Here is a 25,698-nt window from a genome sequence, read left to right as displayed (position 1 = left end):
AAGTGAGCAGCCGAGAAATACCACAGTTCACACGACAGAAGTCTAGTACGAATTACATGCTTGGAAAGCGAGTGAGTAATATTTAATAACCTGTCACTTATCCAAAAGAAACGACGTACGAGGTGTTATTTAAGAGCGGCACCAGAACTTGAAAATATCTCATAAAAAATGGCTCGACGAAGCCAACCGGGCTGACCACTCAAAGAATTTCAGAACTGAACCTGTATAATTCAATATTAACGTCCCGGGTCGAGATGTGAGCAAGTGTAAGGGGAAAATTTTTTATAAAATGCGCTGAATGTGCTCAATTTATGTAAGGAATATGCTCAATGTGTTAAAAGTTCAATTTTAGGCACTCTTACAAACATTCAGTAGATTTTTCAGCGCATTCCTTACATAAATTCAATACCACAAATTTTCAGATTAATTAAGAAAAAAAGGAATTTTAGCGCTTTTCAGCATATTTCTGCATTATTTCAGCTCTTTTCGTACAAAAATTCGTCACATATTTCACCACATTCTTTTTTTAAACTCAACACTTCACAATTTCAGCAAAATTCTTACATAATTGCAGCACTTCAGAGAAAGAGAGAATTCCAGCACTTTCAGTACATTCCCTGCAAAAGATTTTACGTGCAATTTTATTGCTCAATCTTGCTTATAGGAAAGTAGTCAACATTCAGTATGGTCATTCATCTCTTGCAATTCCGAAAAGGCACTAAAAATAAAAACAAAATTGCGTTGTTTTTTAGAGAAAAGATACTTCATTTTTTGGAAAGTCGAAAAGGTGAAAAGGTGAAAAGCGTCACACGTTCATTATGGCTAAAGGAAGGAAGACAATTACAAATAAGTTACTTGGTGTCATTCAAACACGTATTGTGGCAATTTACTCGTCTGTGATAACTGCTTTATTTTAATAGTTTACAAAATTCTTAAGACTTTTGGCAGCTTTCCAACATTTTAAGTTGAAATATTCCGTTGCAATGCCGCTTAGTCTTGCTCCCGTGCTGTTTTTGAATATAAACAAAAAGTTCCAATTTCTTCGGTTAGTTTTGTCTACGGGTAACAAAACTTGTTTTTTAAAATCTCGGTGGAGCCATTTAAAGTGACTTGGAATTAAACGTAAACATAATGCGCGGCGCAAACATAAACTCAAATTTATTTTTATTTTAATTTGTTTGTCCGAAAAGTGTTAAAAAAATCTAAATTCATATTCAAATTTAAATTCAAATTTTGGGACTGTTTCAATGTGAGCTTCCATGAAGCCGAAAAATGATTTAAAGAAAGTTTATTGACCCTAAATTTGTTTGCAGACGCAATTGATATTTTGTATTTTTTTGTAAAATAATCTTTAATTTAAAAAAAAACAATGCATTGCAAAATATTGGGTAGTTTTAGTTCGCAGGTCGGTCTACAGATAGTTCTTGTTGAGAAAAAATAGAATAAAAATCAAAAAAATTTTCCCTTGGTTGCTTTCAAAATTTTTATAAAAAATTTATATCAATCCCTATTTTCAATTTTTCACATACAAACATTCTTAGTTCAAATTGCAAAGCAAGCGAATAGTATTTCAAGGAAAACAATCTGTCATAACTAGATTGCATTAAGATGTCCGCGCAACCTCTGGCTATCGGAAAGTATGTGAAAATAGTTAGTAGCTACCTGAAAAAACGTTTTGCGTTAATCACTTTCGTTGCTAATTATATTGAACTTATCGTTGTTAATCAAAGTTTACTATCAGTTCTTAACAAGCGCATCTAAAGTGTTTGAAATAAGGTCACAATGGTGTTGTTTCTGAAGAACATGTTTTACACGATAATTTTTAACCTAACAATTTTTTCTGGTCACAAAGTTCTCTAATTTGACTGCAATTACGGGGCGAATCGAAAGTGACCGGAAGAAAGGCAAGGTGACAATGTTTCAGTGAAACTAGAGCTGAACTCAATAACAAAAAATCGCCAAAAAAAATGTCTGTAGCTATTTAACCTAGGCACAATATTTTTGCAGTGGCTTAACCTTCGTGGATATTTATCTGAAACTTCTATAGAATTCGCAAAATTACTTAGCTCAGCTAAATAATTTGAAGTGCTGTAATGGCATTCTGTTTCAGAGTGTGGATCTGGGGAAGCTACAGAAAAAATGGGGCTGTGAGTAAATAACTTTATTTTACTTTTTTTTTAATTATTTGATATAACCAAAAGTGTTTCTTAATGATACGACGCATACATGAGAATATCACTTAAAAATGATGAGCTTTTTGCTGGTAATTTCGTTTTCGAACATTTTTTTAAAAAGACCATTTTTTTGGGTGAGCAATTATAGGAAATGACCGCTTCCGACTGGTACCGAAATGATGGTAATATTAGGCTTTGGCTTAATTGTTCCGACCAGCTCTAGTGGGGGAGGAGCTATATACTCAACTAAATTTTTTGTTCAGTCAATTTTCGCCGATAGATATATTGATTGTACAGGGTTGCGAGTGGTATCATTGGAAAGCTCGTCAAGCGTGGAAGAAATATTTCAAATAGAAGAGATATGTTTGAATTTCGCTTTCTCCAAGGGGTCACGGAGGTTTACAGTTTTGTGAACGTTGGCCTTACTCCCGTTAGTTCCTTCACAATTTTGTTTATTTTTTTTAAAAAATTTTGATTAATTTTTCATTGAAAAAATTATGATAAAAATATCACCAATAATCTCATTGGTTTTTGCTTTTTAAGATGGAATGGAGTTTGTGAATTATTTGAAAAAACCGTTTATGTTATAATTCCTGCTTAAATTTTAAAAATTCAGGTTTTCATTTTTTCTTCGTAAGAAATGGCATCAAATAGGGCTATTTGGCCAATCTTTGTCCGCTTTGACAGATAGTGCAGACATAAAAGCGGCTGAAACAATCTTCTTTTCGCTCAAATTTTAGCCTATTGTACCTCCAGTCCTATGAAAGTACCTCCGTTGATTTTCGCGACGAAAAAGGTTTCCACTGTTTTTTTGGGTCTGTTGTTTTTAAAAAATTGTTTGCATTTCTTTCATCTCATTTACAAGCAAGTGTATTCTCATTGAAAAATTCAATTAATAACAGGTCCTATTTAATTTCAATTTAGGTTGAATAAATTAAAACTATATTTTTTTAGTGGTTTTTATGGCTTCAAACAATAAAACGTTGTCCTAAACTTTAGTTTTGCCAGCATTTAATGTTCGTTTTGTAGTCTTATGACTGAATCATATTAAATAAATGGCAAATTTGGAGAGAGCTATCAGAGAAACTACTTGATGCTTTCAGTTGCTACAAAATGGGTTTTTGGTAATAAACTCGTTAAGCACACACATTTCATCTTTTTTAAGTATTGGTTTTTAGTCAATTTAGTTATTTTGGTAATATTTACAGCAATTATTGTTTCGGGGGAGAAGCATTGAGACCAGCCCAAATTTGGATTAATTGTGGCATCTTTTAGTTCAAAATTTTTTCCAATTGAAATGGCGCGCTGAATATATTTTTTGAATTAATTTTTGCCTCTTTTGATTTTTTACGTTAGTTAATGACCAGAATGATTTCAAATCAAACCTCAAATATTGGCAGGTAAAGTTTGGGCGAAATTGAAGACCAATGAGAAAACATTGTACTTTCGGTTCAACCTGTATTCGCTGTTAATTTTTTTTGACGAAACTAACATGTCCAATTGGGTTTCTACGCAGTAAGAAGATTGACCATTTACCGTTTTAGAATTCTCAAGGTTGTTTCTTATAACGGTTTTTAAATATTTGTATTAAAAAAATAATAGTTTATTGAGATTTGAAAATGTCGATCCTGTTTCTGTCGCATTTTAGCCTATTCACAGCAAAAACAGGCGTCAAGTTCATTTCAAGTATATTATAATCTAATCTTCTTTGTTTTTTAGTATTTAAAAAATGCTCTTTGGCGTTGACACTACGAGTTTTCAAACATTTTTTCCCCAACTTTTTGCCATTTTCCTTTTTTGAGCTTCTCTTTTGCTATCTTGACCTATTAATCACAAGTCTCAAGTCGTTGAAAAAAAACCCAATTCATTCTGTTGAAAATTTTACAGGCTTGGACACCTTTTCCTCGCAAAATTAATTGGACTTTGATTTTTGCCTGTACTTGTTTTTTTGTAAGCGTATGTCATTCTGGATAATGACACGTCTTAATGGTTTTGTACGAATGTGTAAATGAAGCTATCGAACGGTTCCAATTGATAGCTGTTGGCTTTCTTTACTTTGAATTTAAATTTTTTCGATAAATATGAACGCAGTTTCTAAGTTTGCCCCTTTTTGTTTTCTGTCTATCTACTTGTCATTTTATTATATAAAAACAGTTCCCTTTTTTGGTGAAATCTAAGTTATTTGGTTTGGTTTTGTTTAGAATTGATGCTAATTTGACTTTTTCTTTATACATTTCTTTGAACTTAGATAGACAATGAGCTTTGGTTGTTGTTTGGACAATGAGCTCTGGACGATGCTTGTTCCTTTCATTTGATTTTTTTTGTCTTGTCTCCTACCCTTCCTAATGGCAAGTATCTTTAGCCTTCTAATGTTTTTTTTGTTTAATTTGTATAGTGGTTTGAGCTGAAATCGATTTTTTAAATGGATAAACCAGTAGTAAGAGAATCTGCCATATGCTTGTGGGGGGGGGGGGGGGGTTCGGACCCCCCTACAAGACTTTTTACCAACAAAAAAATGATTTTCTTTTTTGTAAAATAAAGTTTTTTGGATAAGTTTCGCCAGACTGCTTAGCCCAAGAACTTCTCAAAGGCTGGCAAAACTTAGCCAAAAAACTTTATTTTACAAAAGAGAAAATCAGTTTTTCGGTGGTAAAAAGTCTTGTAGGGGGTGGGGTCCGAACCCCCGCCCCAACAAGCAAATGGCAGATTTCCGCTGTTACAATGTTCGCTGTATATAGAGTTAGGTGTTACCTAAGTTTTAAACTCTCACTAAAAGTTTTTGGTGAGAACATAAAAATCCAATATAAGACACTAGAAGCCTAAAATTTTCAAAAATTTCAAAAATTTTTTCGAAAATTTTTCAGTTTTTCAAAGTCTTAAAATGATCTGAAATGGATTTTGCGCTATGAAAGAGAACTCAAAAGTGATTTTTTGTTGACTTTACTTTTTTTACAGATGCAGGATGGGGGGGGGGGTCGAAACATACAAAAATTTAAATTTTTTGAGAAAAAAATTTCCAAAATTTTTCGAAATCCTAAAATGCTCTGAATTGGATTTTGCGCTATGAAAAAGCACTCAAAAGTAATTTTCGTGGACTTCATTTTGTTCAACCAAGTACGACCGGAACAACTTAGTTTCTGAAATAGTTTGAAATAAGTCAAAGAGCAGTCAGAAACAGTTTTTGTTGACAATACTTGCAAATCTACCGTATGATGTGGAAAGCTTGTCTTTATTTTTTTATATACATGTGTAACTATGTATGTTTCTATCAAAACAGTTGCGTATAGTCGCTTGCATGTGTTCAAAATTTTGCTTATTATGTATGAATGAACAACTGAACGAAAGAAAAGAAAAAAAAACTTTTAAAATAAATAAATAAAAATAAATAAAACTGTGCTTAAGTTTATTAATATGTTTGTATGAGTATAAGCTGAAAGGTATGTTTGTGTGTAGAAATTGTAAAAGTGTGTATATGTGAAGACGTTCTGGGTTTTATGTGTGTATGTTTTTCTATATGTATACAGTGGAATGTATGTTTATATGTCTGAATGTGTTTATGTGTTTATGTATTTATTTGCCTGCAAGTCAGACGAGAGAGAGGGGGAGATAAGTCCCTGGAGGGCAATTTAATTGCCTAGAAGATTGTTGTTATTTGTCTCCACGATCCAATAATATTATATCTTGCAAACAGATTTTGACCTCCTCTGTCCTTTTAACAATGGCAAGCAAAAAATGTTACAACCGAAGACGACAACAATTGTTTGATGTTCTGAGCATGTTTTTTTTGTTGAAAATTGAATTTTCAACACCTATCTAGCTACCATATTAAAAACTATCATGATTTTTTACAGAAAAAAATTAAATTCAAGCTCTTTGTCTTTTAATCCTTGGCAAGAAAATGATAAAATGTTGCAACACAGAAGACAAAAACAAGTTTTTGATGTTCTGAGCATGCTCATATACAGGATTTTTACATACAGGAGAAATATTTATGCGATGAATTGTTGAGAGATGTACAATAATTTGAGCTAAGTAAAAAGACTAAGCTCTGTAAAATACCGAAAAAGTTGGCGGAAAAACTATGATAAGCTGGAGCAGCTGAACTTTTTGGTTAAATAGAGTAGACTGATAGGAATTCATCAAGAGCTTGAATCAGACAAAAGATGTAATGATGTACAAGAAGAGTAGTTTGCACTGAAACTGTAAAAAGCGCTAAAATTTTCAAAAGTTATTTAGCCACTTTATCAATTAAGCAAGAACAAACACAAACTATGGATCCGTGGGTGGTTGCTAGAAACAGCTTCAGAAATGTATAGGTCTTTTTTGCGTATTGGTAATATCAGTAATGGATATTGCGTACTGGGACTGAAATATTAAACAAAAATGCTTCCGATAAATTCAACTATTGAACACTGCAAGTAAAGTACCAGAGCACCTCAAGCAACCAGAAATCAAAAACGTTTATTATAGTGTCTTCTTGGATCAAATTTACTGCGTTCAGTAACCCTGTGTTTTTATTTTGGATTACTTATTGTTCTGTCCACGTTTTAAAATGAGATTACCGTAACGATATCTCATAGAGCATCGGAAAGAGGTAAATCCAAAGGAATCTAAAATTAAAAGGAGCAGAGTCTTGGAATTTATCATATTGGAATTTAACATATTAGATTTTAACACAAAAAAACTGCTGCCTACTACTACTACTACTACTGCCTACTACTACTACCTACAACTACTATCTACAATTAGTACCTACTACTACTGCTACCTACTAGTACTACCTACAACTTCTACTAGATACTATTAATAACTACTACAACTACCTATTGGCCCTAAGTTGCACTAATACCTACTACTACTTCCTTTTAATACCATCAAATATTACCTATTGTTTACTAACTATCTACAAAAATGTGTTTCTGTTTTACTAAAAACTTAAAACAAGTCTTGTCTCTAAGGACTCGTTGGGCATAAACAACAGAAGCTTTTATCTATCTCAAGGTAATGTGTCCTGACTGACACAGACCGATAGAATTCACCTGCCAATTTTTTCAACAAATCATTAAGTGTTTGAAGTTTTTTCAAAGATATAAAAAACGCTGAAGCTTTGTCGTTTAAATTAACTCAGTAATTTTCAACTCAATGTTAAAAAAAAATCCATGGTATGATATATCAGGTTGATATTTAATTATTTAAATCAATGTAGGGTTTTACTGTTTAGCGAACAAGTCTAATTTTTAGAACTTCAAATAAGTTTTATTGCTATGTTCTTCTTTGAAGTGCAATTTTTGTTCGAGTCATATATATAAGTCTTTTGTTCAAATGCAGTTTTTTTGTTTGTTCAATGTATGATGTCTGATTCGATTTGCAATTGATTGATAGATATGAAACTCAAATTTTTTTAAAATTTAATTTATAAAGGATTGTATAGCGTAAACATTGACTGGTTCACAATGGTGGTGCACTATGTCTATTTATAATATCATCTTTATAGAAAATTGCTTGCTTCAAAAATTCTATAGCGTGTACCTTAAATGAAACAAACACCTTACACTTTTGTTGCTTCAGTTGTCAGGTATTACACAAATTTTTCTGAATCTTTACGTTTCAAAAAATTGTATGGACTGAAAACTGCTGGGATAAATTGCCAGAAGGACATGTGTTAGTTGAATTTTATTTTAACCTTAGCTTCGGCTTAGGATGTGTTCACAGCTAAGACTGTAATTTTGAACTTGCTATTCATTAAAAAAATGGCGCTACATGATTTTGCAATTTTTGTTATATTGACTTCTTCCTAATTTTATTCATTGTTTATCATTGTTTGGTCATTGTTTATCTGAAGAAAATTAAAAATAAATCAAACTCATGGAACATTTTTCAGCAAAATTAAGTGAAACAGTCTCGTTGGATTTGAGAACTCAAACAAAAACCTTAAATTTAGGTGTTTAGGTGAACAAATTTTATATGTTTTCAACGTCTGCCTACACTCAGTGGGCAACAAATGGTTCCAGAGAAGTACTTTTCGCGGAATTTGAAACAAAATTCTTCTTTAGTAGTGTTCAAAACTCAACAACCGGAGACGGTATGGCTTTGGATAAGCAAATATAATACAATTGTGAAACATGGTCGATCATTTTGCCTAAAAGTTGAACCATTGAGTTCGAAGTCGAGTTTGTTATATTTAATCGACTTTTTTTTTAAAAAAAAAAGACTTCTCTTTTAGTATTCAAAACTCAACAATCGGAGGCGGTATGGATTTCGATAAGCAAGTATAATAAAATGGTGAATTTTGGTCAATCGCACTTCATAAAATTGGAAGTTTTGAATTTGTGTCTGAATTTGTGATCTAAAAACACTATCCAAGTGTAATTGACTTGAATTGTAACTTAGAATTACCAAATATAATGAAATGTGAAATTTGGCCTATCGCTCTATTCAAAAGTCAAAGTTTGAGTTTGAGTTTGTGATCTAAAAATAGTAATCAAGGGATAATTACCTCATAATAGTTGAGTTGTGTTATAAAGTTGCGAACGCAAAACAATTGAAACACGTTCTCACAATCAATTAAACTACAGCTATATATGTGTCAAAAAACGAAGGAGAACTTCTGGTTTTACTAAGCTTATTTGATATAGTTTACTATATTGTATAGACTAAATTCACATGGTCTATTATGTAACCTTTACTGCACGAGTTCTACAAGCATTCCTCAAGACTATAATTTTGCATTTTTCTATAGAAAAGAACTGAAAAAACGCATGGTTTTCCGAACTCAGCATTGTTGACATATTTTATCGTTAATTCTTGAAAAGAGCGGTCAGTGCAAGTTCTTAAATGATTAATTTTTTTAAAGAGTTCGGCTAAAGAACTTTAAATATTGCAAAATAACTAATATGGAGATATTTTTAAGTCATGACCACATTAGGTAACAGTTAACACAACTAACTGTGATTTTTCGGTACCATATAAACCGTCAACACCGGCAGTAGGAATCAGATTAGGCGCTTTGATGCCATCGTCAAATTGACAAGTACATTTCTACATTCTTTTTGTCAATTTGGAAAAAGTTCGTGTTAAAACCCTGCTATCCATAGTACAATAAGTTCAAAGTTTAAAGTATTCACAATTTTCGGAAATTAGTGTTTTACTTTTCTATGTGTTGATAAGTATTCTTAGCTTTGTGTACCTTGTTTTGATGGTATCTTTCCGAAAGGGTTATTATGTTTTCAAACGTTTGTATATTATGGATCCTATGAAGAGTCGATTTGAATTTTTTCAACTGAGTCAAAGACAAAAAGACAACTGTCAATAAACAAATCCTGATTATAGAAGCAACTAGGCTAATTTGATTTCCAAGTTTTTTAATGCATTATTCCAATTGTGTCTGAGCTTAAACAGTGTGAGAAATATGTAAAACTGTCTCTTAGAAAAAAAGTTCCAGGTGGAATTTTACTACTATGTGTTTTGCTAAATGCCACTATTGCCAATAAATCTATTTTAAATTAACATGATTTCTAACTTCATGAAAGTTTGTAACCTCTATAACAATAAATGGTAGAGTCATTAGGTATAAGAAAAAGTTTTTTTTCACGAGTAATCATATAGCAAAACCTTAATCTTCAATAAAGTTTTTTTGATCTGAAATTTAGGCTATGAAAAACGAATCAGCGGTCCCACGGGTAGTATGTAAACACTTTTTCGCGGCGCTCAAAAAAGGAAACCCCTAACGGAACTGCAAAATTTACAAAGGTAAGAAAAGAAACGTTTTCCACGTTAACTTTGTTTTTTATTTGAAAGACATAAAATAAAACAATGCCTACCTGACATAAAAAAGATTTAGATTATGCAAAACAAAGTTTTATAAGACTTCCTTGTCAAACAAATGTTTATGTACAAGCTGAGTTTTTATAGCAAATTTATTGCTATTAAACTACTATAGCAAATTTGTACTTTTAGGAACTCAATGGTTTGCCTGGAGGAAACTATTAAGAGAACGGACAAGTATTCACTTCTTGCATTTATTGGAAAGTTCGTTCTAATACGTTAAAAGCTTACTATTCTTGATAACATAGTTTTATGGAATAACGAAGTTTTGCGTCCCCGTTAATGAATACTTAGGTTTTCAAATTTTATGAATTACTTAAATAACATACTGAAATACTTCAAATTGACACACAGCTTTAAAAGCTACTGAGTGAATTCTGTGAAAACCAAATGTTCCATGACAAACATAAGTTGTACTTACGTCTATGGTTCAGATTGAGCCTTTGAGCAAAACATGTTTGTTATCAATTAACAGAAAAGGTGAGCAGAGGATTTCTTATTGTTCCTCAAAATAAACCACGTCAATACTAAGCAAAATCAGTACTATTGTACAAATTACTTGATATTAAACGTACAAATTAGAATCAGTTACTATATAACCTAGAAGCAATTGTAACCATGAAAGTCAAACAAGAAGGCCAATAGGTGAATATCAATGAATTTGATTTGTCCTGTTTGTTCAATTACTATTTAAGTTAACGTTATTTTGCTTAATTGGAGCACACTGAGGGTCGAAATGTATCCCGTAATACACAATTGCAAGCCTACGTACTCCCTTTTTTTATCTCAACGTTTGTTGCAACACAGTAGAATACATGTATATACGCTTTCTCGATCACAGACAAGAGAATACACAAGCACACTTATAAAAGTGCTTTTAGCCGAAAATATTATAAGAGAATTTTGCAGAGCAGACTGAACTTCTCACAATATAGTTATTTTTATTCATAAAAAACCAAGTGGTTAGGTTGGATTTTGTTTCAACCGGTGACTTGTAAGAGAGCCGAAGTGAAAAGAGCAAATTTAAAAGAGAGCCGACATTTTATTTAAATTATTAGTTGATAATTTGAGATAAATTTTGTGGCCAATTAATTTGGCTTCTCAAATGAGGCTACCAAATTTTCCACCAATCATAACCGAGTATTTGAGAATGGAAATTTTAGTATTAGTATCTTCTAGTATAAGACACTGGAAGCGAATTAATAAATAATTAGAAATAATTGCGATCCATGGCCATGCCCCAGCGGTTCTCGGGACTTGATATGAAACTATCATAACCAAACATGAGACCAATTAAGCCACTCAGGTACTTTTGTTAGTAACCAACTAACAATTTAGGGTAATTAACAGCAACTTTTTGATTTCGGCTCCACTTACATCAAAACAAAATGCAGAGTTTTCTATTGTCAGCTCTTTATAACATCGCCTCTCTTACGCGTATTCGTTTCAACATTTTGAGAACAATAATCTACGGTTTGGGGATCCTACTCTACCACAAATTTCTGACTTTCCACTCCTTTAGACAGGCCGAATACTGTTTCCTGTTCCTCTGATGTCGATAATGTTGAATCGACTTTAAACTAGTGGTTTTGTGACTATCAGAATTGGGATAATAAGCATACACAACGAAATTTAACAAAGCACAGCAATTCAAACAGGTTCAAAATATAAGCAATTCAATACTGGAAACCAAAGCGTAGTTCGAAAGCTTTTATCAACAAGAATTTTCAGTTCTAGTTGTTATTGTCCCATGAACACCTCACATTTTCATCGAATCTTATTCTTTTTGGAAAATTTCCACTGTGAAGGAAACATCCTCAGACTACACGAAAATGGCTCCTATTTTTTAGAGCAATGTTAGGCGATGGCTCAGTGCTAAGTTTCTGGAAGTTTTCTTCAATTTTTGAGTTTTTTTTCAAGAAGACTAGGAAATTGTTCTAAAATCGAAGATATCACAGTCTCTCTGTAATCTTCGGATGTGGATGATGTAGCGTGATAAATTTTATCGTGAATAGTGGTTAGTTTCGCTTCAATTCTGCATGATTCGAATTTTTTCCACATATTTTGCAAATTTTCTAAAGCAGCGAATTATTCTTCTTGGCTCCTGAAGAGGGGCATACTTTAGAAATCGTAACTGCGCAAAATCCTCTTGATGTCCATGGAAAGTGATACTATGTCAGCAGAAGTCAAAGCATTGGGTATATGCTGAGAAGTTACGTCAGTGTCCAAGGGGGTTGAGTTGTTAATAAAGTCTTCTCTTTCGGTTATATTAGGTAATGTAGTAACAAAGTCAATAAATTTTTTGGGTATGAGGCAATGATCGAAGGTAGTCCAGCTTGAAATTGCACTGTCCTTCCTTTGTTGTACAAAGGCAATATTGTTTTCATGTCCAGTTTGGTAGATAATTGTTCGTTGAGATGATCCTTCAAATTGCGTTAGGATATGGTACATTATAAATTGTAAACCAGCAGTTGAGTTTGAGTTTGGCATACACTAACTGAATGGAATGGATGTCAAGAATGAAAACGTTGAAATGTTATTTTGAGAAGGAAATGATCAGTTGAAGGTAAATTTAAACCGTTGACTGGGATTTTAGCAATCGTTTTCTAGCTGAAATAATTTTGAATGAACAGCTATAACATTTTGAAAAGGCGTCAGTTGTTAAATCTGTTAGACTAATTCTTATTCGTTTTCAGTTGTAAAATGAATAGAAGTTTCTCTTAAGTACCTCAGGCATTGACATTTCAAGGTTTTGATCTGCTTGCTACGCATAAAGAAGACTTGCACTGTGCGTATGAGAAGTTCAGTCTGCTCTGCAAGAACACTTGCATAAAATTTCGGCTAGGATCACTTTAATTAGTTTGCTTAAATATTCTCTTGTCTCAGATCAAGAAGGCGTATATACAAGTACTCTACTGTGTCTACGCGTGCAGAAAAAGTTGAGATAAAAAAAGAGTGAGTACGTAGGCTTGCAATTGTTTCTTAGGGAATACATTTCGACCCCCCAGTATGCTCCAGCTAAGCAAAATAACGTTAAGTTAAATGAAGCAATGGAATAAACGGGAGAGTTCAAATTCATTTAATTTCACCTATTGGCGTTTTTGTTGGATTTTCATGGTTACAATTGCTTCTAGTTTATATAGTAACGTGTTCCAAGACGTAGGTTCAATATCAATTTATTTGTACAATACTTTAGATTTTGCATAGTTTTGACGTGGTTTATTTTGAAGAACGATAATAATTTCCCTGCTAACTTTTTCTTTTAGCACATAACAAACAAGTTTTGCTCAAATGTTCAGCCTGATCCATAGACGTAAATATGCATTAGAGTTTTGTGTATACATGTGCAACAACTTGTGGAACACTTGGTTTTCACAGAATTCACTCAGTAGCTTTAAAGCTTTGTATCAATTTAAAGTATCTCAGTATGTTACCTAATTATTTCATAAAATTTTGAAACCTAAGTATTCATTAACGCGGACGCAAAAACTTTGTTAATTCATAAAGCTTTGATATCAAGAATAGTAAGCATTCAACGTATCAGAACGAAGTTTCCAATAGATTGAAGAAGTGAATACTTGTCCGTTCTCTTATGAGTTTCCTCAAGGTGAATTATTGAGGTCTTAAAAGTACAATTTTGTTAAATATGTAACAAAAAATAAGCTTTTAAATAGACATTTGTTGACAGGGATATAATCAAAAACTTTGTTTTGCGTAATCTAAGTCTTTTTTTTATGTCAGCTAGGCATTGTTTTATAATAAGTCATTCAACAAAAGAACAAAGTTTACGAGAAAAAACGTTTAATTTCTTACCATTTGTTAATTTTGCAGTTCTGTTAGAGGTTTCCTTTTTTGAGAGCTATGTAAAAAACCTTTTCATACTACCTGTGAGACCGCTGATTCCTTTCAATAGCGTAAACTGCAGATCAAAAAAGAATTATTGAAGATGATGTTTTTGCTATATAATTAATCGTGAAAAAAACTTGTCATCTACATAATGTTTCTACCATTTATTGTTATAGAGGATCTAATTTTGCATGAAAATCAAAATCCTGTTAAATTACAATGTTTTTTACCATAGTAGCAATTAGCACAACACGCAGTAGTAAAACTCCACACTTTCAAAAGACAGTTTTACATATTTCTCACATTGTTTAATCTCAGAGAAAGTTAAAATACTGCAATAAAAACCTGAAAATTTTATGAGCCAAATTGCCTCTATATTCTAAATTAGTCTTTTGTCAGTTGTTTTTTTTTCTTTGACTAAGTTGAAAGGACTCAATTCAACTCCTCATAGGATACATAACAAACCAAGGTTTGAAAAAATTGACACCCTTTCGGAACGATACCATCAAAACGAAGTACGCAAAACCAAGAAAACCTGTTAACACATTGGAAAGTGAAACACTAATGTCCGAAAATGTGTAATACTTTAAACTTTGAACTTGATGCACTATGTGTATTAGGATTTTAACGATGGAAACTTTTCCAAATCGGTCAAAATGACTGTAGAAATACACTTATCAGTTTGGCGATGGTATCAGAGCGCCTAATTTGATCGCTACTCTCGGTGTTGACGGTTTTTGATGGCAGCAAAAATCAAAGTTAGTTATGTTAACTAGCTGTAGTTTAATAGCTGTAGTTTAAATAGATTTTGAGAACGTGTTTCAATTGTTCTGCAATTGCAACTATATAACACAACTGAACAATAATTACGTAATTATCCCTTGAATACTATTTTTAGATCACAAACTCAAACTCCAACCCAAATTTTGACTTTTAAATAGAGCGATAGGCCAAGTTTTCAATTTTCATTATATTCGGTAATTCAAAGTTACACGATCACCAATTATTGTGTTTTTAGTACTAAAAGTAGTCTTTTTTTTAAGTCAATTATCCTTGAATCGTTTTTTTTAGATCACAAATTCAGACACAAACTGAAAACAAACTTCCAATTTTATGTAGAGCGATTTATAAAGCATCACCATTTTGTTATACTTGCTTATCGAAATCCATACCGCCTCCGATTGTTGAGTTTTGAGTTTTGAATACTAAAAAAGAAGTCTTTTTTTCAAAAAAAAGACAATTATCATTGAATACTATTTTTAGATCAAAAACTCGAATTGGAACTCAATGTTTCAACTTTTAGGTAAAGTGATCGGCCAAGTTTCAAAATTTTATTAAACTTGCTTATCCAAAGCCATACCGTTTCCGGTTGTTGAGTTTTGAACACTAATAAAGAAGAATTTTGTTTCAAATTCGGCGAAAAGTACTTCTCTGGAAACATTTGGTGCCCCATGAGTGTAAGCAGACGTTGAAAACGTACACAATTTGTTCACCTAAACACCTTAATTTAAGGTTTTTGTTTGAGCTCTCAAATCCATCAAGACTGTTTAACTTAATTTTGCTGAGAAACGTTTTATGAGGTTGATTTATTTTTAATTTTCTTCAGATAAACAAGGAACCAAAGCAATTCAATAACGTTAGTAAGAAGTTAATAAAACAAAAATTGCAAAATCATGTAGCGCTAAACTTTTGATGACTAGCAAGTTCACAGTTACAGTCATAGCTGTGAACACATCCTGAGCCGAAGCTAAGGTTAATATGAAACTCAACTAACACATGTCCTTCTGGCAAGCTATCCCAGCGTTTTTCAGTCTATACAAGTTTTTGAAACACCAAGATTCAGAAAAAGTTGTGTAATACCTGAAACTGAAACAACAGGTGACTCTGAATAAACATACGAAAAGAACTTTATAGAGTAAAACCTCAGTTTTTTGGAAAATGTAGGTATATTGTAAAGTGTTTGTTACCATTTAGGTACACACTGAGGAATTTTTGAAGCAAGCATGTTTCTATAAAGTTGATATTATAAATAGACATAGTGCAATGCCATTGTGAACCAGTCAATGTTTACGCTATACAATCCCTCATATTAGAAATTTTAAAAAGTTTGCGTTTCATATCTATCAATTAATTGCAAATGGAATCAGACGTCAAAATTGAATTAACAAAAAACATCATTTGAACAAAAGGATTAAGTTTATGACTGATCCCTCATAAGTGAAAAAAGTATAGAAAATTTATACTTCAAAGAAGAACATAGCAATAAAATTTATTTGAAGTTCTAAAATTAGACTGGTTCGCTGAACAGTAAAACCCTACATTGATTTGATTAATTAAATATCAACCTGATATATCAGACCATGGATTTTTTAATTGTTAATTAACAATTTAACATTGAGTTAAAAATTACTGAGTTAATTAAAACGACAAAGCTTCAGCGTTTTTTATATCTTTGAAAAAACTTCAAACACTTAATGATTTGTTGAAAATATTGGCGGGTGAATTCTATCGGTCTGTGTCAGTTAGGACACATTACCTTGAGATAGATAAAAGCTTCTGTTGTTTATGCTCAACGAGTCCTTAGAGATAAGAATTGTTTTAAGTTTTTAGTAAAACAGAAACACATTGTTGTAGATAGTTAGTAAACAATAGGTAATATTTGATGGTATTAAAAGGAAGTAGTAGTAGGTATTAGTGCAACTTAGAACCAATAGGTAGTTGTAGTAGTTATTAATAGTATCTAGTAGAAGTTGTAGGTAGTACTAGTGGGTAGCAGTAGTAGTAGGTACTAATTGTAGATAATAGTTATAGATAGTAGTGGTTGGCAGTAGCAGTAGCAGGTAGCAGTAGCGTTGTTTTAAATTCCAATATATTTGCCAGACTGCTTAGCCCAATTATATGTTACGAAGATTCTGCTCCTTTTAATTTTAGATACCTTTGGATTTAACCCTTTCCGATGCTCCATGGAATATCGTTACGGTTATCTCATTTTAAAACTTGGACGGAACAATAAGTAATCCAAAATATTAACACAGGGCTACTAAACGCAGTAAATTTGATCCAAGAAGACACTATAGTGAACGTTTTTGATTTCTGGTTGCTTGAGGTGCTCTGGTACCTTACTTGCTGTGTTCAATAAATGAATTTATCGGAAGCATTTACTGAAGATGCGTTTCACTATTGTTTAATATTTCAGTCCAGCACTCAATACCCATTATTGCTATTACCAATACTTAAACAAGACCTATACATTTCTGAAGCTGTTTCTAGCAACCCCCCACTGATACATAGTTTTTGTTTTTTCTTGCTTAATTGACAAAGTGGCTTATTAACTTTTGAGAAATTTAGCGCTTTTTACAGTTCCAGTGCAAACTTCTCTTCTTGTACTTCATTACACTTTTTGTCTGATCCAAGCGCTTGATGAGTTCCTATCATTGTACTTTTTTAACAAAAAAGCTCAACTGCTCCTGCGTATCATAGTTTTCCCACCAAGAGTTTACTCTTTTTACTTAGCTCAATTTATTGTTTATCTGTCAACAATTCATCTTATGAATATTTTTCCTGTAAATAATCTTGCTCATTCCTAGAAGGGTAGCTGAATAAGTGTAGAGAACTCTGTTTTCAAAAAAACATACTCAGAACATCAAAAAGTTGCTTTTGTCTTCTGTGTTGCAACATTTTATCATTTTCTTGCCAAGGATTAAAAGACAAAGAGCATGAATTTAATTTTTTTCTGTAAAAAATCTTGATAGTTTTTAATATGGTAGCTAGATAGGTGTAGAAAATTCAATTTTCAAAAAAGTATGCTCAGAACATCAAACAATTGTTGTCGTCTTCGGTTGTGACATTTTGCTTGCCAATGTTTAAAGGACAGATTTTATCAACGCTAAAGGTCAAATTCTGTTTGCAAGATATAATATTATTGGATCGTGTAGACAAATAACAACATTGTACTAGGCAATTAAATTGCCCTACGGGGACTTATCTCACTCTCTCTTTCTCGTTTGACTTGCAAACATATAAATACAAAAATACATAAACACATTCAGACATATATATACATACATTCCACTGTATATATACAGAAAAACATACACACATAAAACCAAGAACTTCTTGACATATACACACATTTACAATTCTACACATAAACATACATTTCAGCTTATACTCATACAAAAATAATACTAAACTTAAGCACAGTTATATTTATTTTTCAACAAATATGCACTTTCATAAATACTTTCATTATTATATACATGAATACGCATAATTTTATACATAAAATTTTCATTCTTTCCTTTCTTTCAATTGTTCACTCATACATAAAAAGTACAATTTTGAACACATGCAAGCAAATATACGGATTTGTTTTGATAAAAACATACATAGTTACACATGTATATAAAAAAAATAAAGACAAGCTTTCCACATCATACTGTACATTTGCAAAAGTATTGTCAACAAAAACTGCTTCTGACTGCTCAGACTACTTCAGACTATTTCAGAAACTGAGTTATTTGGTCCTACTTGGTTGAACAAAATGAAGTCCACAAAAATCATTTTTGAGTACTCTTTCATAGCGCAAAATCCATTTCAGATCATTTTAGGACTTCGAAAATTTTTGGAATCTTTTCTCAAAAATTTGAAAATTTTGTATGTTTCGAATCCCCATACTGCATATGTGAAAAAAAATTAAAAACAAAAAAAATCACTTCTGAGAGCTTTTTCATAGAGCAAAATCCTTTCCAGACCATTTTAGGACTCCGAAAAATTTTGGAATTGTTTTCTCAAAAATTTGAAAATTTTGTATGTTTCGACCCCTATACTGCATGGGTGAAAAACGTGAAGTCAACAAAAAATCACTTTTGAGTTCTCTTTCATAGCGCAAAATCAATTTCATACCATTTTAGTACTCCAAAAAATTTTGGAATTGTTTTCTCAAAAATTTGAAATTTTGTATGTTTCGACCCCTGTACTGCATGGGTGAAAAACGTGAAGTCAACAAAAATTCACTTTTGAGTTCTCTTTCATAGCGCAAAATCAATTCCATACCATTTTAGTACTGCAAAAAATTTTGGAATTGTTTTCTCAAAAATTTGAAATTTTCGTATGTTTCAAACCCTATACTGCATAGGTGAAAAAATAGTGATGTCAACAAAAAATCACTTATGTGTGCTCTTTCATAGCGCAAAATCCATTTCAGACCATTTTAGGACTTGAAAAACTGAAAAAATTTCGAATAATTTTTTTGAAATTTTTGAAAATTTTAGGCTTCTAGTGTCTAATATTGGATTTTTATGTTCTCACCAAAAACATTTAGTGAGAGTCTAGAACTTAGGTAACACCTAACTCTATATACAGCGAACATTGTAACAGCGGAAATCTGCCATTTGCTTGTTGGGGCGGGGGTTCGGACCCCACCCCCCTACAAGACTTTTTACCACCGAAAAACTGATTTTCTCTTTTGTGAAATAAAGTTTTTTGGATAAGTTTCGCCAGACTGCTTAGCCGAAGAACTTCTCACAGGCTGGCGAAACTTAGCCAAAAAACTTAATTGGTACCAACGCACAATTATGAGCCTCCTTGTTTGAATATATACATAAACAGATTCTGCGCTGACCGAAAGATCATATTTGATAGGAAAAGAAAATCCTATCAAATATGGTCTTTCAGTAGTTTAGAATAATAGGTATTCTGGTGTATGCATCATTTTTTTCAACGAAAATCAAGAAACCATTCATCAAAAGGAGTAATAAGTGAAAGCAATAGAAAGATAGCTATTAGACCGTAGAAATCCGTATTCAAGATTCGTAGAAGAAGAAGCTTAATTTCCTAATTCGGTTAAGAGTAGAATAAAGCGGAGAAGAGTACATTTTACTTGTGAAAAATGAAAAATGCCGATGAAATGAGATTCATAAACTGTTGATCTGTTGTATTGACAACCACCGTTTTGTTAACCAAGTTAGTTGTTTTTAATAAAAGATTTATATATAAAAAAATTAAACATTTCTTTGAAAAAAAACAAAGCGAAAAATTGAAATCAGGGTGATGACGATAAGACTACTGTGTTTATCAACTTATCGTCCGCAGTTTTGCGGTTCTGGGAGCCCGGTTTCACATCCGTTACTGGAGAACTTTTACTTTTGGATACAGAATAGCTTCTTTTCTGACCCAGTTAGCCGCAAGCGATACTTCTCAAAATTTCTCGTTAGAAATTCATCAAATCATCAGTAGGAGTTGGTTGAGTAAAACAGCGACATTAAATCCCAGTAATCTAATATCAATTTTTAGCGATTCATTTTGCCTTGCAAGACATTAGCGAGATTCTTGAATTATTCCCGGAAGACTTTTCTGTACAATTATTGTATTTTCAACACGTGATGCAACGTTAAGCCATCCCGGAACACGAGTTTCAAGTCTTGATCAGTACTTTTCACGAATGAAATACACGTCATGGATTTGATAATTAGCTAATCAGCACTGATCACGTTTTATTTCAAGTTCGATGGCTTGGCAAGTCTTGGCCAAAATTGCCCAACACCTGGCGGGTCTCAATCAAGACTTGACAAGTCTTAAAACGTTTTTAGTGAAAAATTCGAATTGGCCTAAAAAGTTTCGTAACGTGCCATAATTTGCATAAAATTTCACTAAATCATGGGCCGGAACGTTACGAACACGACACAGCACTCCAGGCTATTTTTGACGTTTTTTCGGCTATTTTTTACTTTTCCAGATCTATTTTTGACAATTTTTTGGCTCATTTTGGCGCTTTCTGGACCTATTTTAGCCAAGTCTTCGGCTATTTTTCGCGTTTTTTAGAAGTGCGAAGTCTTGGTCAAGACTTCCGGAAGACTTAACAAGGCTTAAGACTTGATCAAAAGTTCCAAGTCTGAAAAGTGACATAATAAGATCTCAGATGCAGTACTGATGCAAGACTTGCAAAAAGACACTTTCAGTGCTGTTTAAGACTTGACGTTCAGCCCGGGATGTTAAAATTTGGTGGTCACTCACTTTCAGCGTTCGATTGCGACCAAAAACTTTGCCAAATACGCTTGCGTCCTGCTATCTGATTTGTTTGTTTATTTTATCAATTGTTTAGTGTCGGGTGTGGTTGACAGTGTCTCAAACGTAGCCTCAGACGCCATCGACTCAGCTGACGATTTGAAGGACAAAGCTATCGAGCAAGGTCAATTTATCACTTATTTGCTTTACTTCGTCAATCCACACATCGCGGGATCGATTCCCGGTGGGGCCGGGCGAAAATTACAGTTGTTTTGCGAATATTTAGCTATAACCTTTAATAAAGTAAACCGGAAAAATTTTAGCAAGACTTTGAAACGGTTGAATATTTGTGACATTTATATGAGAGCTTATCAGCGGAATTACCATTTTCTTGACGTCACCTGGAGTCGGGAGTCAAATAGACGAGAAACCTTTCAAATTTGAAAATTTTGATAATAATGTTATGCTCATATCTTTTTTCATATCTTTTTTCTCATATCTTTTTTTTTCATTTCAGCAGCAAATTCCGCAGCAGGTTAGTTGAACTATCTTCTAATTATCGGCTTGAATTGTTTTTGTTTTGTTGTGATTTTAAACATAGTACTGTAATGTGATATGTCAACAAAGTAATCGAAATAACTGTTTGTAGGTCTTTGGTTGAAAAGTTAATTGTAATTTACTGCAAAACCAGAAAATTCAAGCATAATCAGTTGAAAGACCAGACCAAGAACTAAAAGCAAAAAAAGAATAATTGTTCAATTCCTTATTGCGTGTCTAATATATTAGATATTTTGGTTTTGCTCAAAAAAATTGACCACCTGAGTTTTCAATCTATTTTAGCAAAGACCGTAACTGATAAAGTTGCTGATGTAACCGACACTGTGAATAATGAAGCATCAAATCTTGACCTCGAAGATGCATTTGAAGTTGCAGGTAAGATCCAATATTATAAAAACGACTCTTACTATTGTTCGTAAATTTTGATCACATATATGTAATATTAACATATAAATGCGAATCAAGATCAAAAATAATCAAAAAAATAGTAGTACTGTTTTTCAAATTTTGAGTTTTCTAATTAGAATTATGCATTCAAATTTCCTTGTTCACAGCTAATTGCCACTGAAGCTGACAAAGTTGACAAAATTGTGGTTTTTCAAGACAATCACTCCGATTATCACTCTTCAATATTTATGTCATTTTTGTTATAATAATAAAAAATGATGACTCTGTACGATAATATAGCGTGTCTGTGTGCTGTGCTTTAGACGAGCTTGGACTTCCAACAGATCTTGATACAGTGATTGGAGTCGCAGGTGATCTCGGTATCCCAGTCACTCAGCAAGGTCTGACTCCCCCTTTTCTCTTTTTTGTATATGCCTAATTTATACCAGAGGAATCGAAATCAGATTGAGTTTGTGGTTTCGCTGAACGAGCTCCAAAGAAATTTATAGTTCTTCAAACAACTTTTGTATATTTCAGCTGATAAAAAGCTCCACATTTTGTCAACCCAAAACTGGATGATTTTTTTGTTCTACACTTTAAAATCTCATATTCAATTCTTGAGTTAACCTGCTTCAGGTGTTCCATAATTTTATGAAATTGCTTATTTGATTCTTGATTTAATTTTCAGGTGTTATTGATCTTGCACAGGAGATGCAAATTGAAGAGATGATGGCTCAGATGCCAGTTGAGGACTTGATTGCAATGGGGCAGGATTTAGCTGGCCAGGCAGTGGGCGGAGGGGGTGGGTACCTTTTTAAAACAACGATTTGTTCACGAATTTAAGCACAGATTCCAAATTTGAAAGGTTCTAAAACATTCATCTATATATGCTATACCAAGAAGCAAGATTTGATGCCGGCTTCAAGATAATTTAACGCAGTTTCGACATTTTTCAATTTTGATGAAACATCGTTTTGCCGAAGAGGTTCAAAATAGGCAACGATACAAAAGTTTTTTTGAATGAAGCATTATAAAATTAGATCTTTCCAAGCACACGATATATTTTTGTTCCGACCCAATTGTGGGGGGAGAAACTATAAACTCAAACGGGTTTTCTTTTGTTCAGTAAATTTTGACCGATCGATCTATTCATCAAAGAGAGTTGCGGGTGGTATCGCCAGAAAGCCCGTCCAGCGTAGAAAATGAAACTCAAAAGATTTTTTTATTTATGTTTTTACAGGTATAAAATTTTGTAAACAGTAGAGGGAATTCCGTTGTTTTTGTTAACATTTTCCGTATTTTTTGACCAATTTTTTTTTTCAATTTTGCATAAATTTGTCAAAATTGTTAACGAAAATGTTAATGCATTCACTTTTAAGGATAGATTGGGCTGACCGATTGGATTTATCCAAATCTTTTCTTTTAAAGTTCTGCTAATCTTTTCGAATTTCAAACTTTTATTCAAAAACGGCTCCAGATACACATTTTTGATCAATTTTTTTTAATATACCGGAAGAAGACACCTAATATGTGCGGTAGCAATCTTTTACAGTTCTCAAAAAGGTAACTTTTACGTTCCTTTCTCATAGCAGCCTTCTGGAATTAAATTTTTGCCATTTTTTCGAAAAAAACTGAATTATTATAAAAAAAAATGCATCACTTATTTTTTGTTGAATTGGTACAAAGCTAGCAGTACCAGTCTAGGTTTGGACTCATCGTGGATTTTTACTATCAATAATTATTTGGATTATATTGGGGCGCGACCTTTTTCGAATCAGTTTTTGTTTTTTTTATGTTGATTACTGACGAAAATGATTTCACATCATATCACAATCAATGACACATCATATATAATTCAGAATGAGATTAAATGAATACACATTAAGTCTTCAGAGAAAAACTCATAGTTTTTATGGCTTCGACATTGTGTTTTTGTAAACATTAATTGGTTTCTTTTGTTTTGCTTTCATTTGTCATTTTTTGCAGCCTTCATTTGTCATTTTTCAAGACTTCGTCTTATTAATAGAAAATCAAATTGGGTTCTTTAAGAGTTTTACTATCTTATGCCTCGTATGAATTCAAATGTAAATGTTTCAAGAAATTGTCAATGAAGTTTTGAAGTTCATCCTTTTTTTATCTTATTGCTGTCCACATGTAGCATACTGCGAATAAAAATAACACAACTTGTATTCCAATTGAAATAACAGAAACTTCCATAACAAAAAATTACTATTCTAATTTAGTTAAAATAAGAATACTATTTTTAACTATTGGTTTCTTGGCTTTCTTACTACGAACTCTCAAAAAATTTTTGTGATTTTTGAATATTTGCCCGTATTTGACGTTGTTATTTATTCTCTATTTCAAAATAATTGCATTAAAGTCAGCTCCAGTTGTGATGGAAAGAATCCGCAACAGAACATTTTCAAAGATTTCAACGAAAAGATTATAGTTTTGACGGCTGGGAAACAATTCTGTGGCAAAATTCAATACAATTTTAAAAATTTGTCTGCCCTGAATATCGTTCTTTTCCTTGTCCCACGAGATATTTTTGACACTCAAAGGCTTTAATTGCCTCTATGGATGTTTAAAAGAATCCATTTACTTTTTTCAGTTTTTGCTAACGGTTTTAATGACTTTCAATTATTTTTCAAAAAGAAAATATGTTTGTACTTCCCATTTTTGTTCTCAATCTCATCAACAAGTAAATTGGTCTCACTATTGAGAGGGATCATCGTTTTTTTGTTGCTCAAAACAGTCTTTTCGCAGTTGGTTGTGTTTTGACTAACGTCTTTAGAGCTCAGAAGTTTGTTTTCACAAGTTTTTGATACTGTTCAAAGATTCTGTTTTTTTTTGTTGTCTATCTCAAAAAGACCTTTTACAAAGTAGACTCAACTAAAATCAAAAGGAAACTAAAAGGGAGTTCAGACCAAGTTTATCAATTTAATGTCTGCAGATGTGGATTTCTACTTCGATTTCGTCAAATTGTTTAAGAGGTTCTGCGTTCTGTCCGGGTTTGCCGTATTTTTTGTCATTCTGTGCCTGGGTATCACTAGTAATAAGCACAAATGTTTTCCTGAGCAGTTGCAAGTTATTCTCGTGTTGATTAAAGTTGAAAGCTCATGGTCTGTTTGAATTTTTGAAAGTATTTGCTTTCAAAAAATTAGTGGATTTTAGAGTTTTTCAATTTTTTGTTTTTACTGTCACCCTGTTAGCTTGGTCTCCGCAACAACAGATCGGTTTCTCATTCTATTGAACCGTTAACAATCTTTATAATGATTTTGTTTTCAAAGAACGGTTTATTTGCTTTGCTACTACGCGTCTTCATAAGAAAAGTGTGGTTTTGGATATTTGACCGTTTGTAATTTTTTATGGTTACCTCGCCACATTATCTGAATAATGGGGTGGCCTAGTGCCCATTTGGTCTTTAAAAAAATAACCAATTGCAGACATTTGTTGTTTTTTTGTTCGCATTTGCTGTTTTAGTCTGATATGTTATTGATAAAGACTGGCCCCATGAGTTAAATAAATTTTTTTTGAGCCGAATTGATTTTTATTGGTTTAATCAGTTTGAAACTGGCTGTGTTTCAAAAATAAAAATGTAATTTGGATCTTTGCCCTTTTTGATCTTCTTTGCTAACTTGTTACCGAGTCTTATTATTGACAGGTCTCACATCTTCTCTAATGAAGTACAGGTTAATTTTATCTGATTCCTGTTTCATTTCGATTTTAACTGTTTTTTTAGTATATAGACATCGCGTTCTGGTCGTAATAAATGTTTGCTGTAATATATGTTTAATATCACAAGTCTCCCTTCCATTTACTCAAAAATGTTTTGTATCATTTAGGGACAATTGAGTTAACGCTTTTGGTTTTTTGGTGTTTTAGGCTACTTTTCAAAACT

The 25,698-nt window shown here is 32.5% G+C and overlaps 1 protein-coding gene across 1 annotated transcript; it reads left to right on the top strand.

Moving 5' to 3' along the window:
• Positions 1-22,637, top strand: LOC142356579 (uncharacterized; the record flags this gene model as incomplete). The annotated part of the gene is made up of 7 exons (XM_075408446.1): positions 1-71; positions 2,111-2,147; positions 20,947-21,033; positions 21,367-21,384; positions 21,690-21,782; positions 22,118-22,195; positions 22,483-22,637. Coding segments are annotated over 7 exons (539 nt in total), but the record flags the coding sequence as incomplete, so codon positions are not given.
• Positions 22,638-25,698: the final 3,061 nt, after the last annotated feature.

Source organism: Convolutriloba macropyga, unplaced genomic scaffold (genome assembly GCF_964194025.1).
Source record: "Convolutriloba macropyga unplaced genomic scaffold, txConMacr16.3 SCAFFOLD_1843, whole genome shotgun sequence".
In the NCBI taxonomy this organism is placed as follows: domain Eukaryota; kingdom Metazoa; phylum Xenacoelomorpha; order Acoela; family Convolutidae; genus Convolutriloba; species Convolutriloba macropyga.
This window is presented reverse-complemented; position numbering and strand designations above follow the sequence as displayed.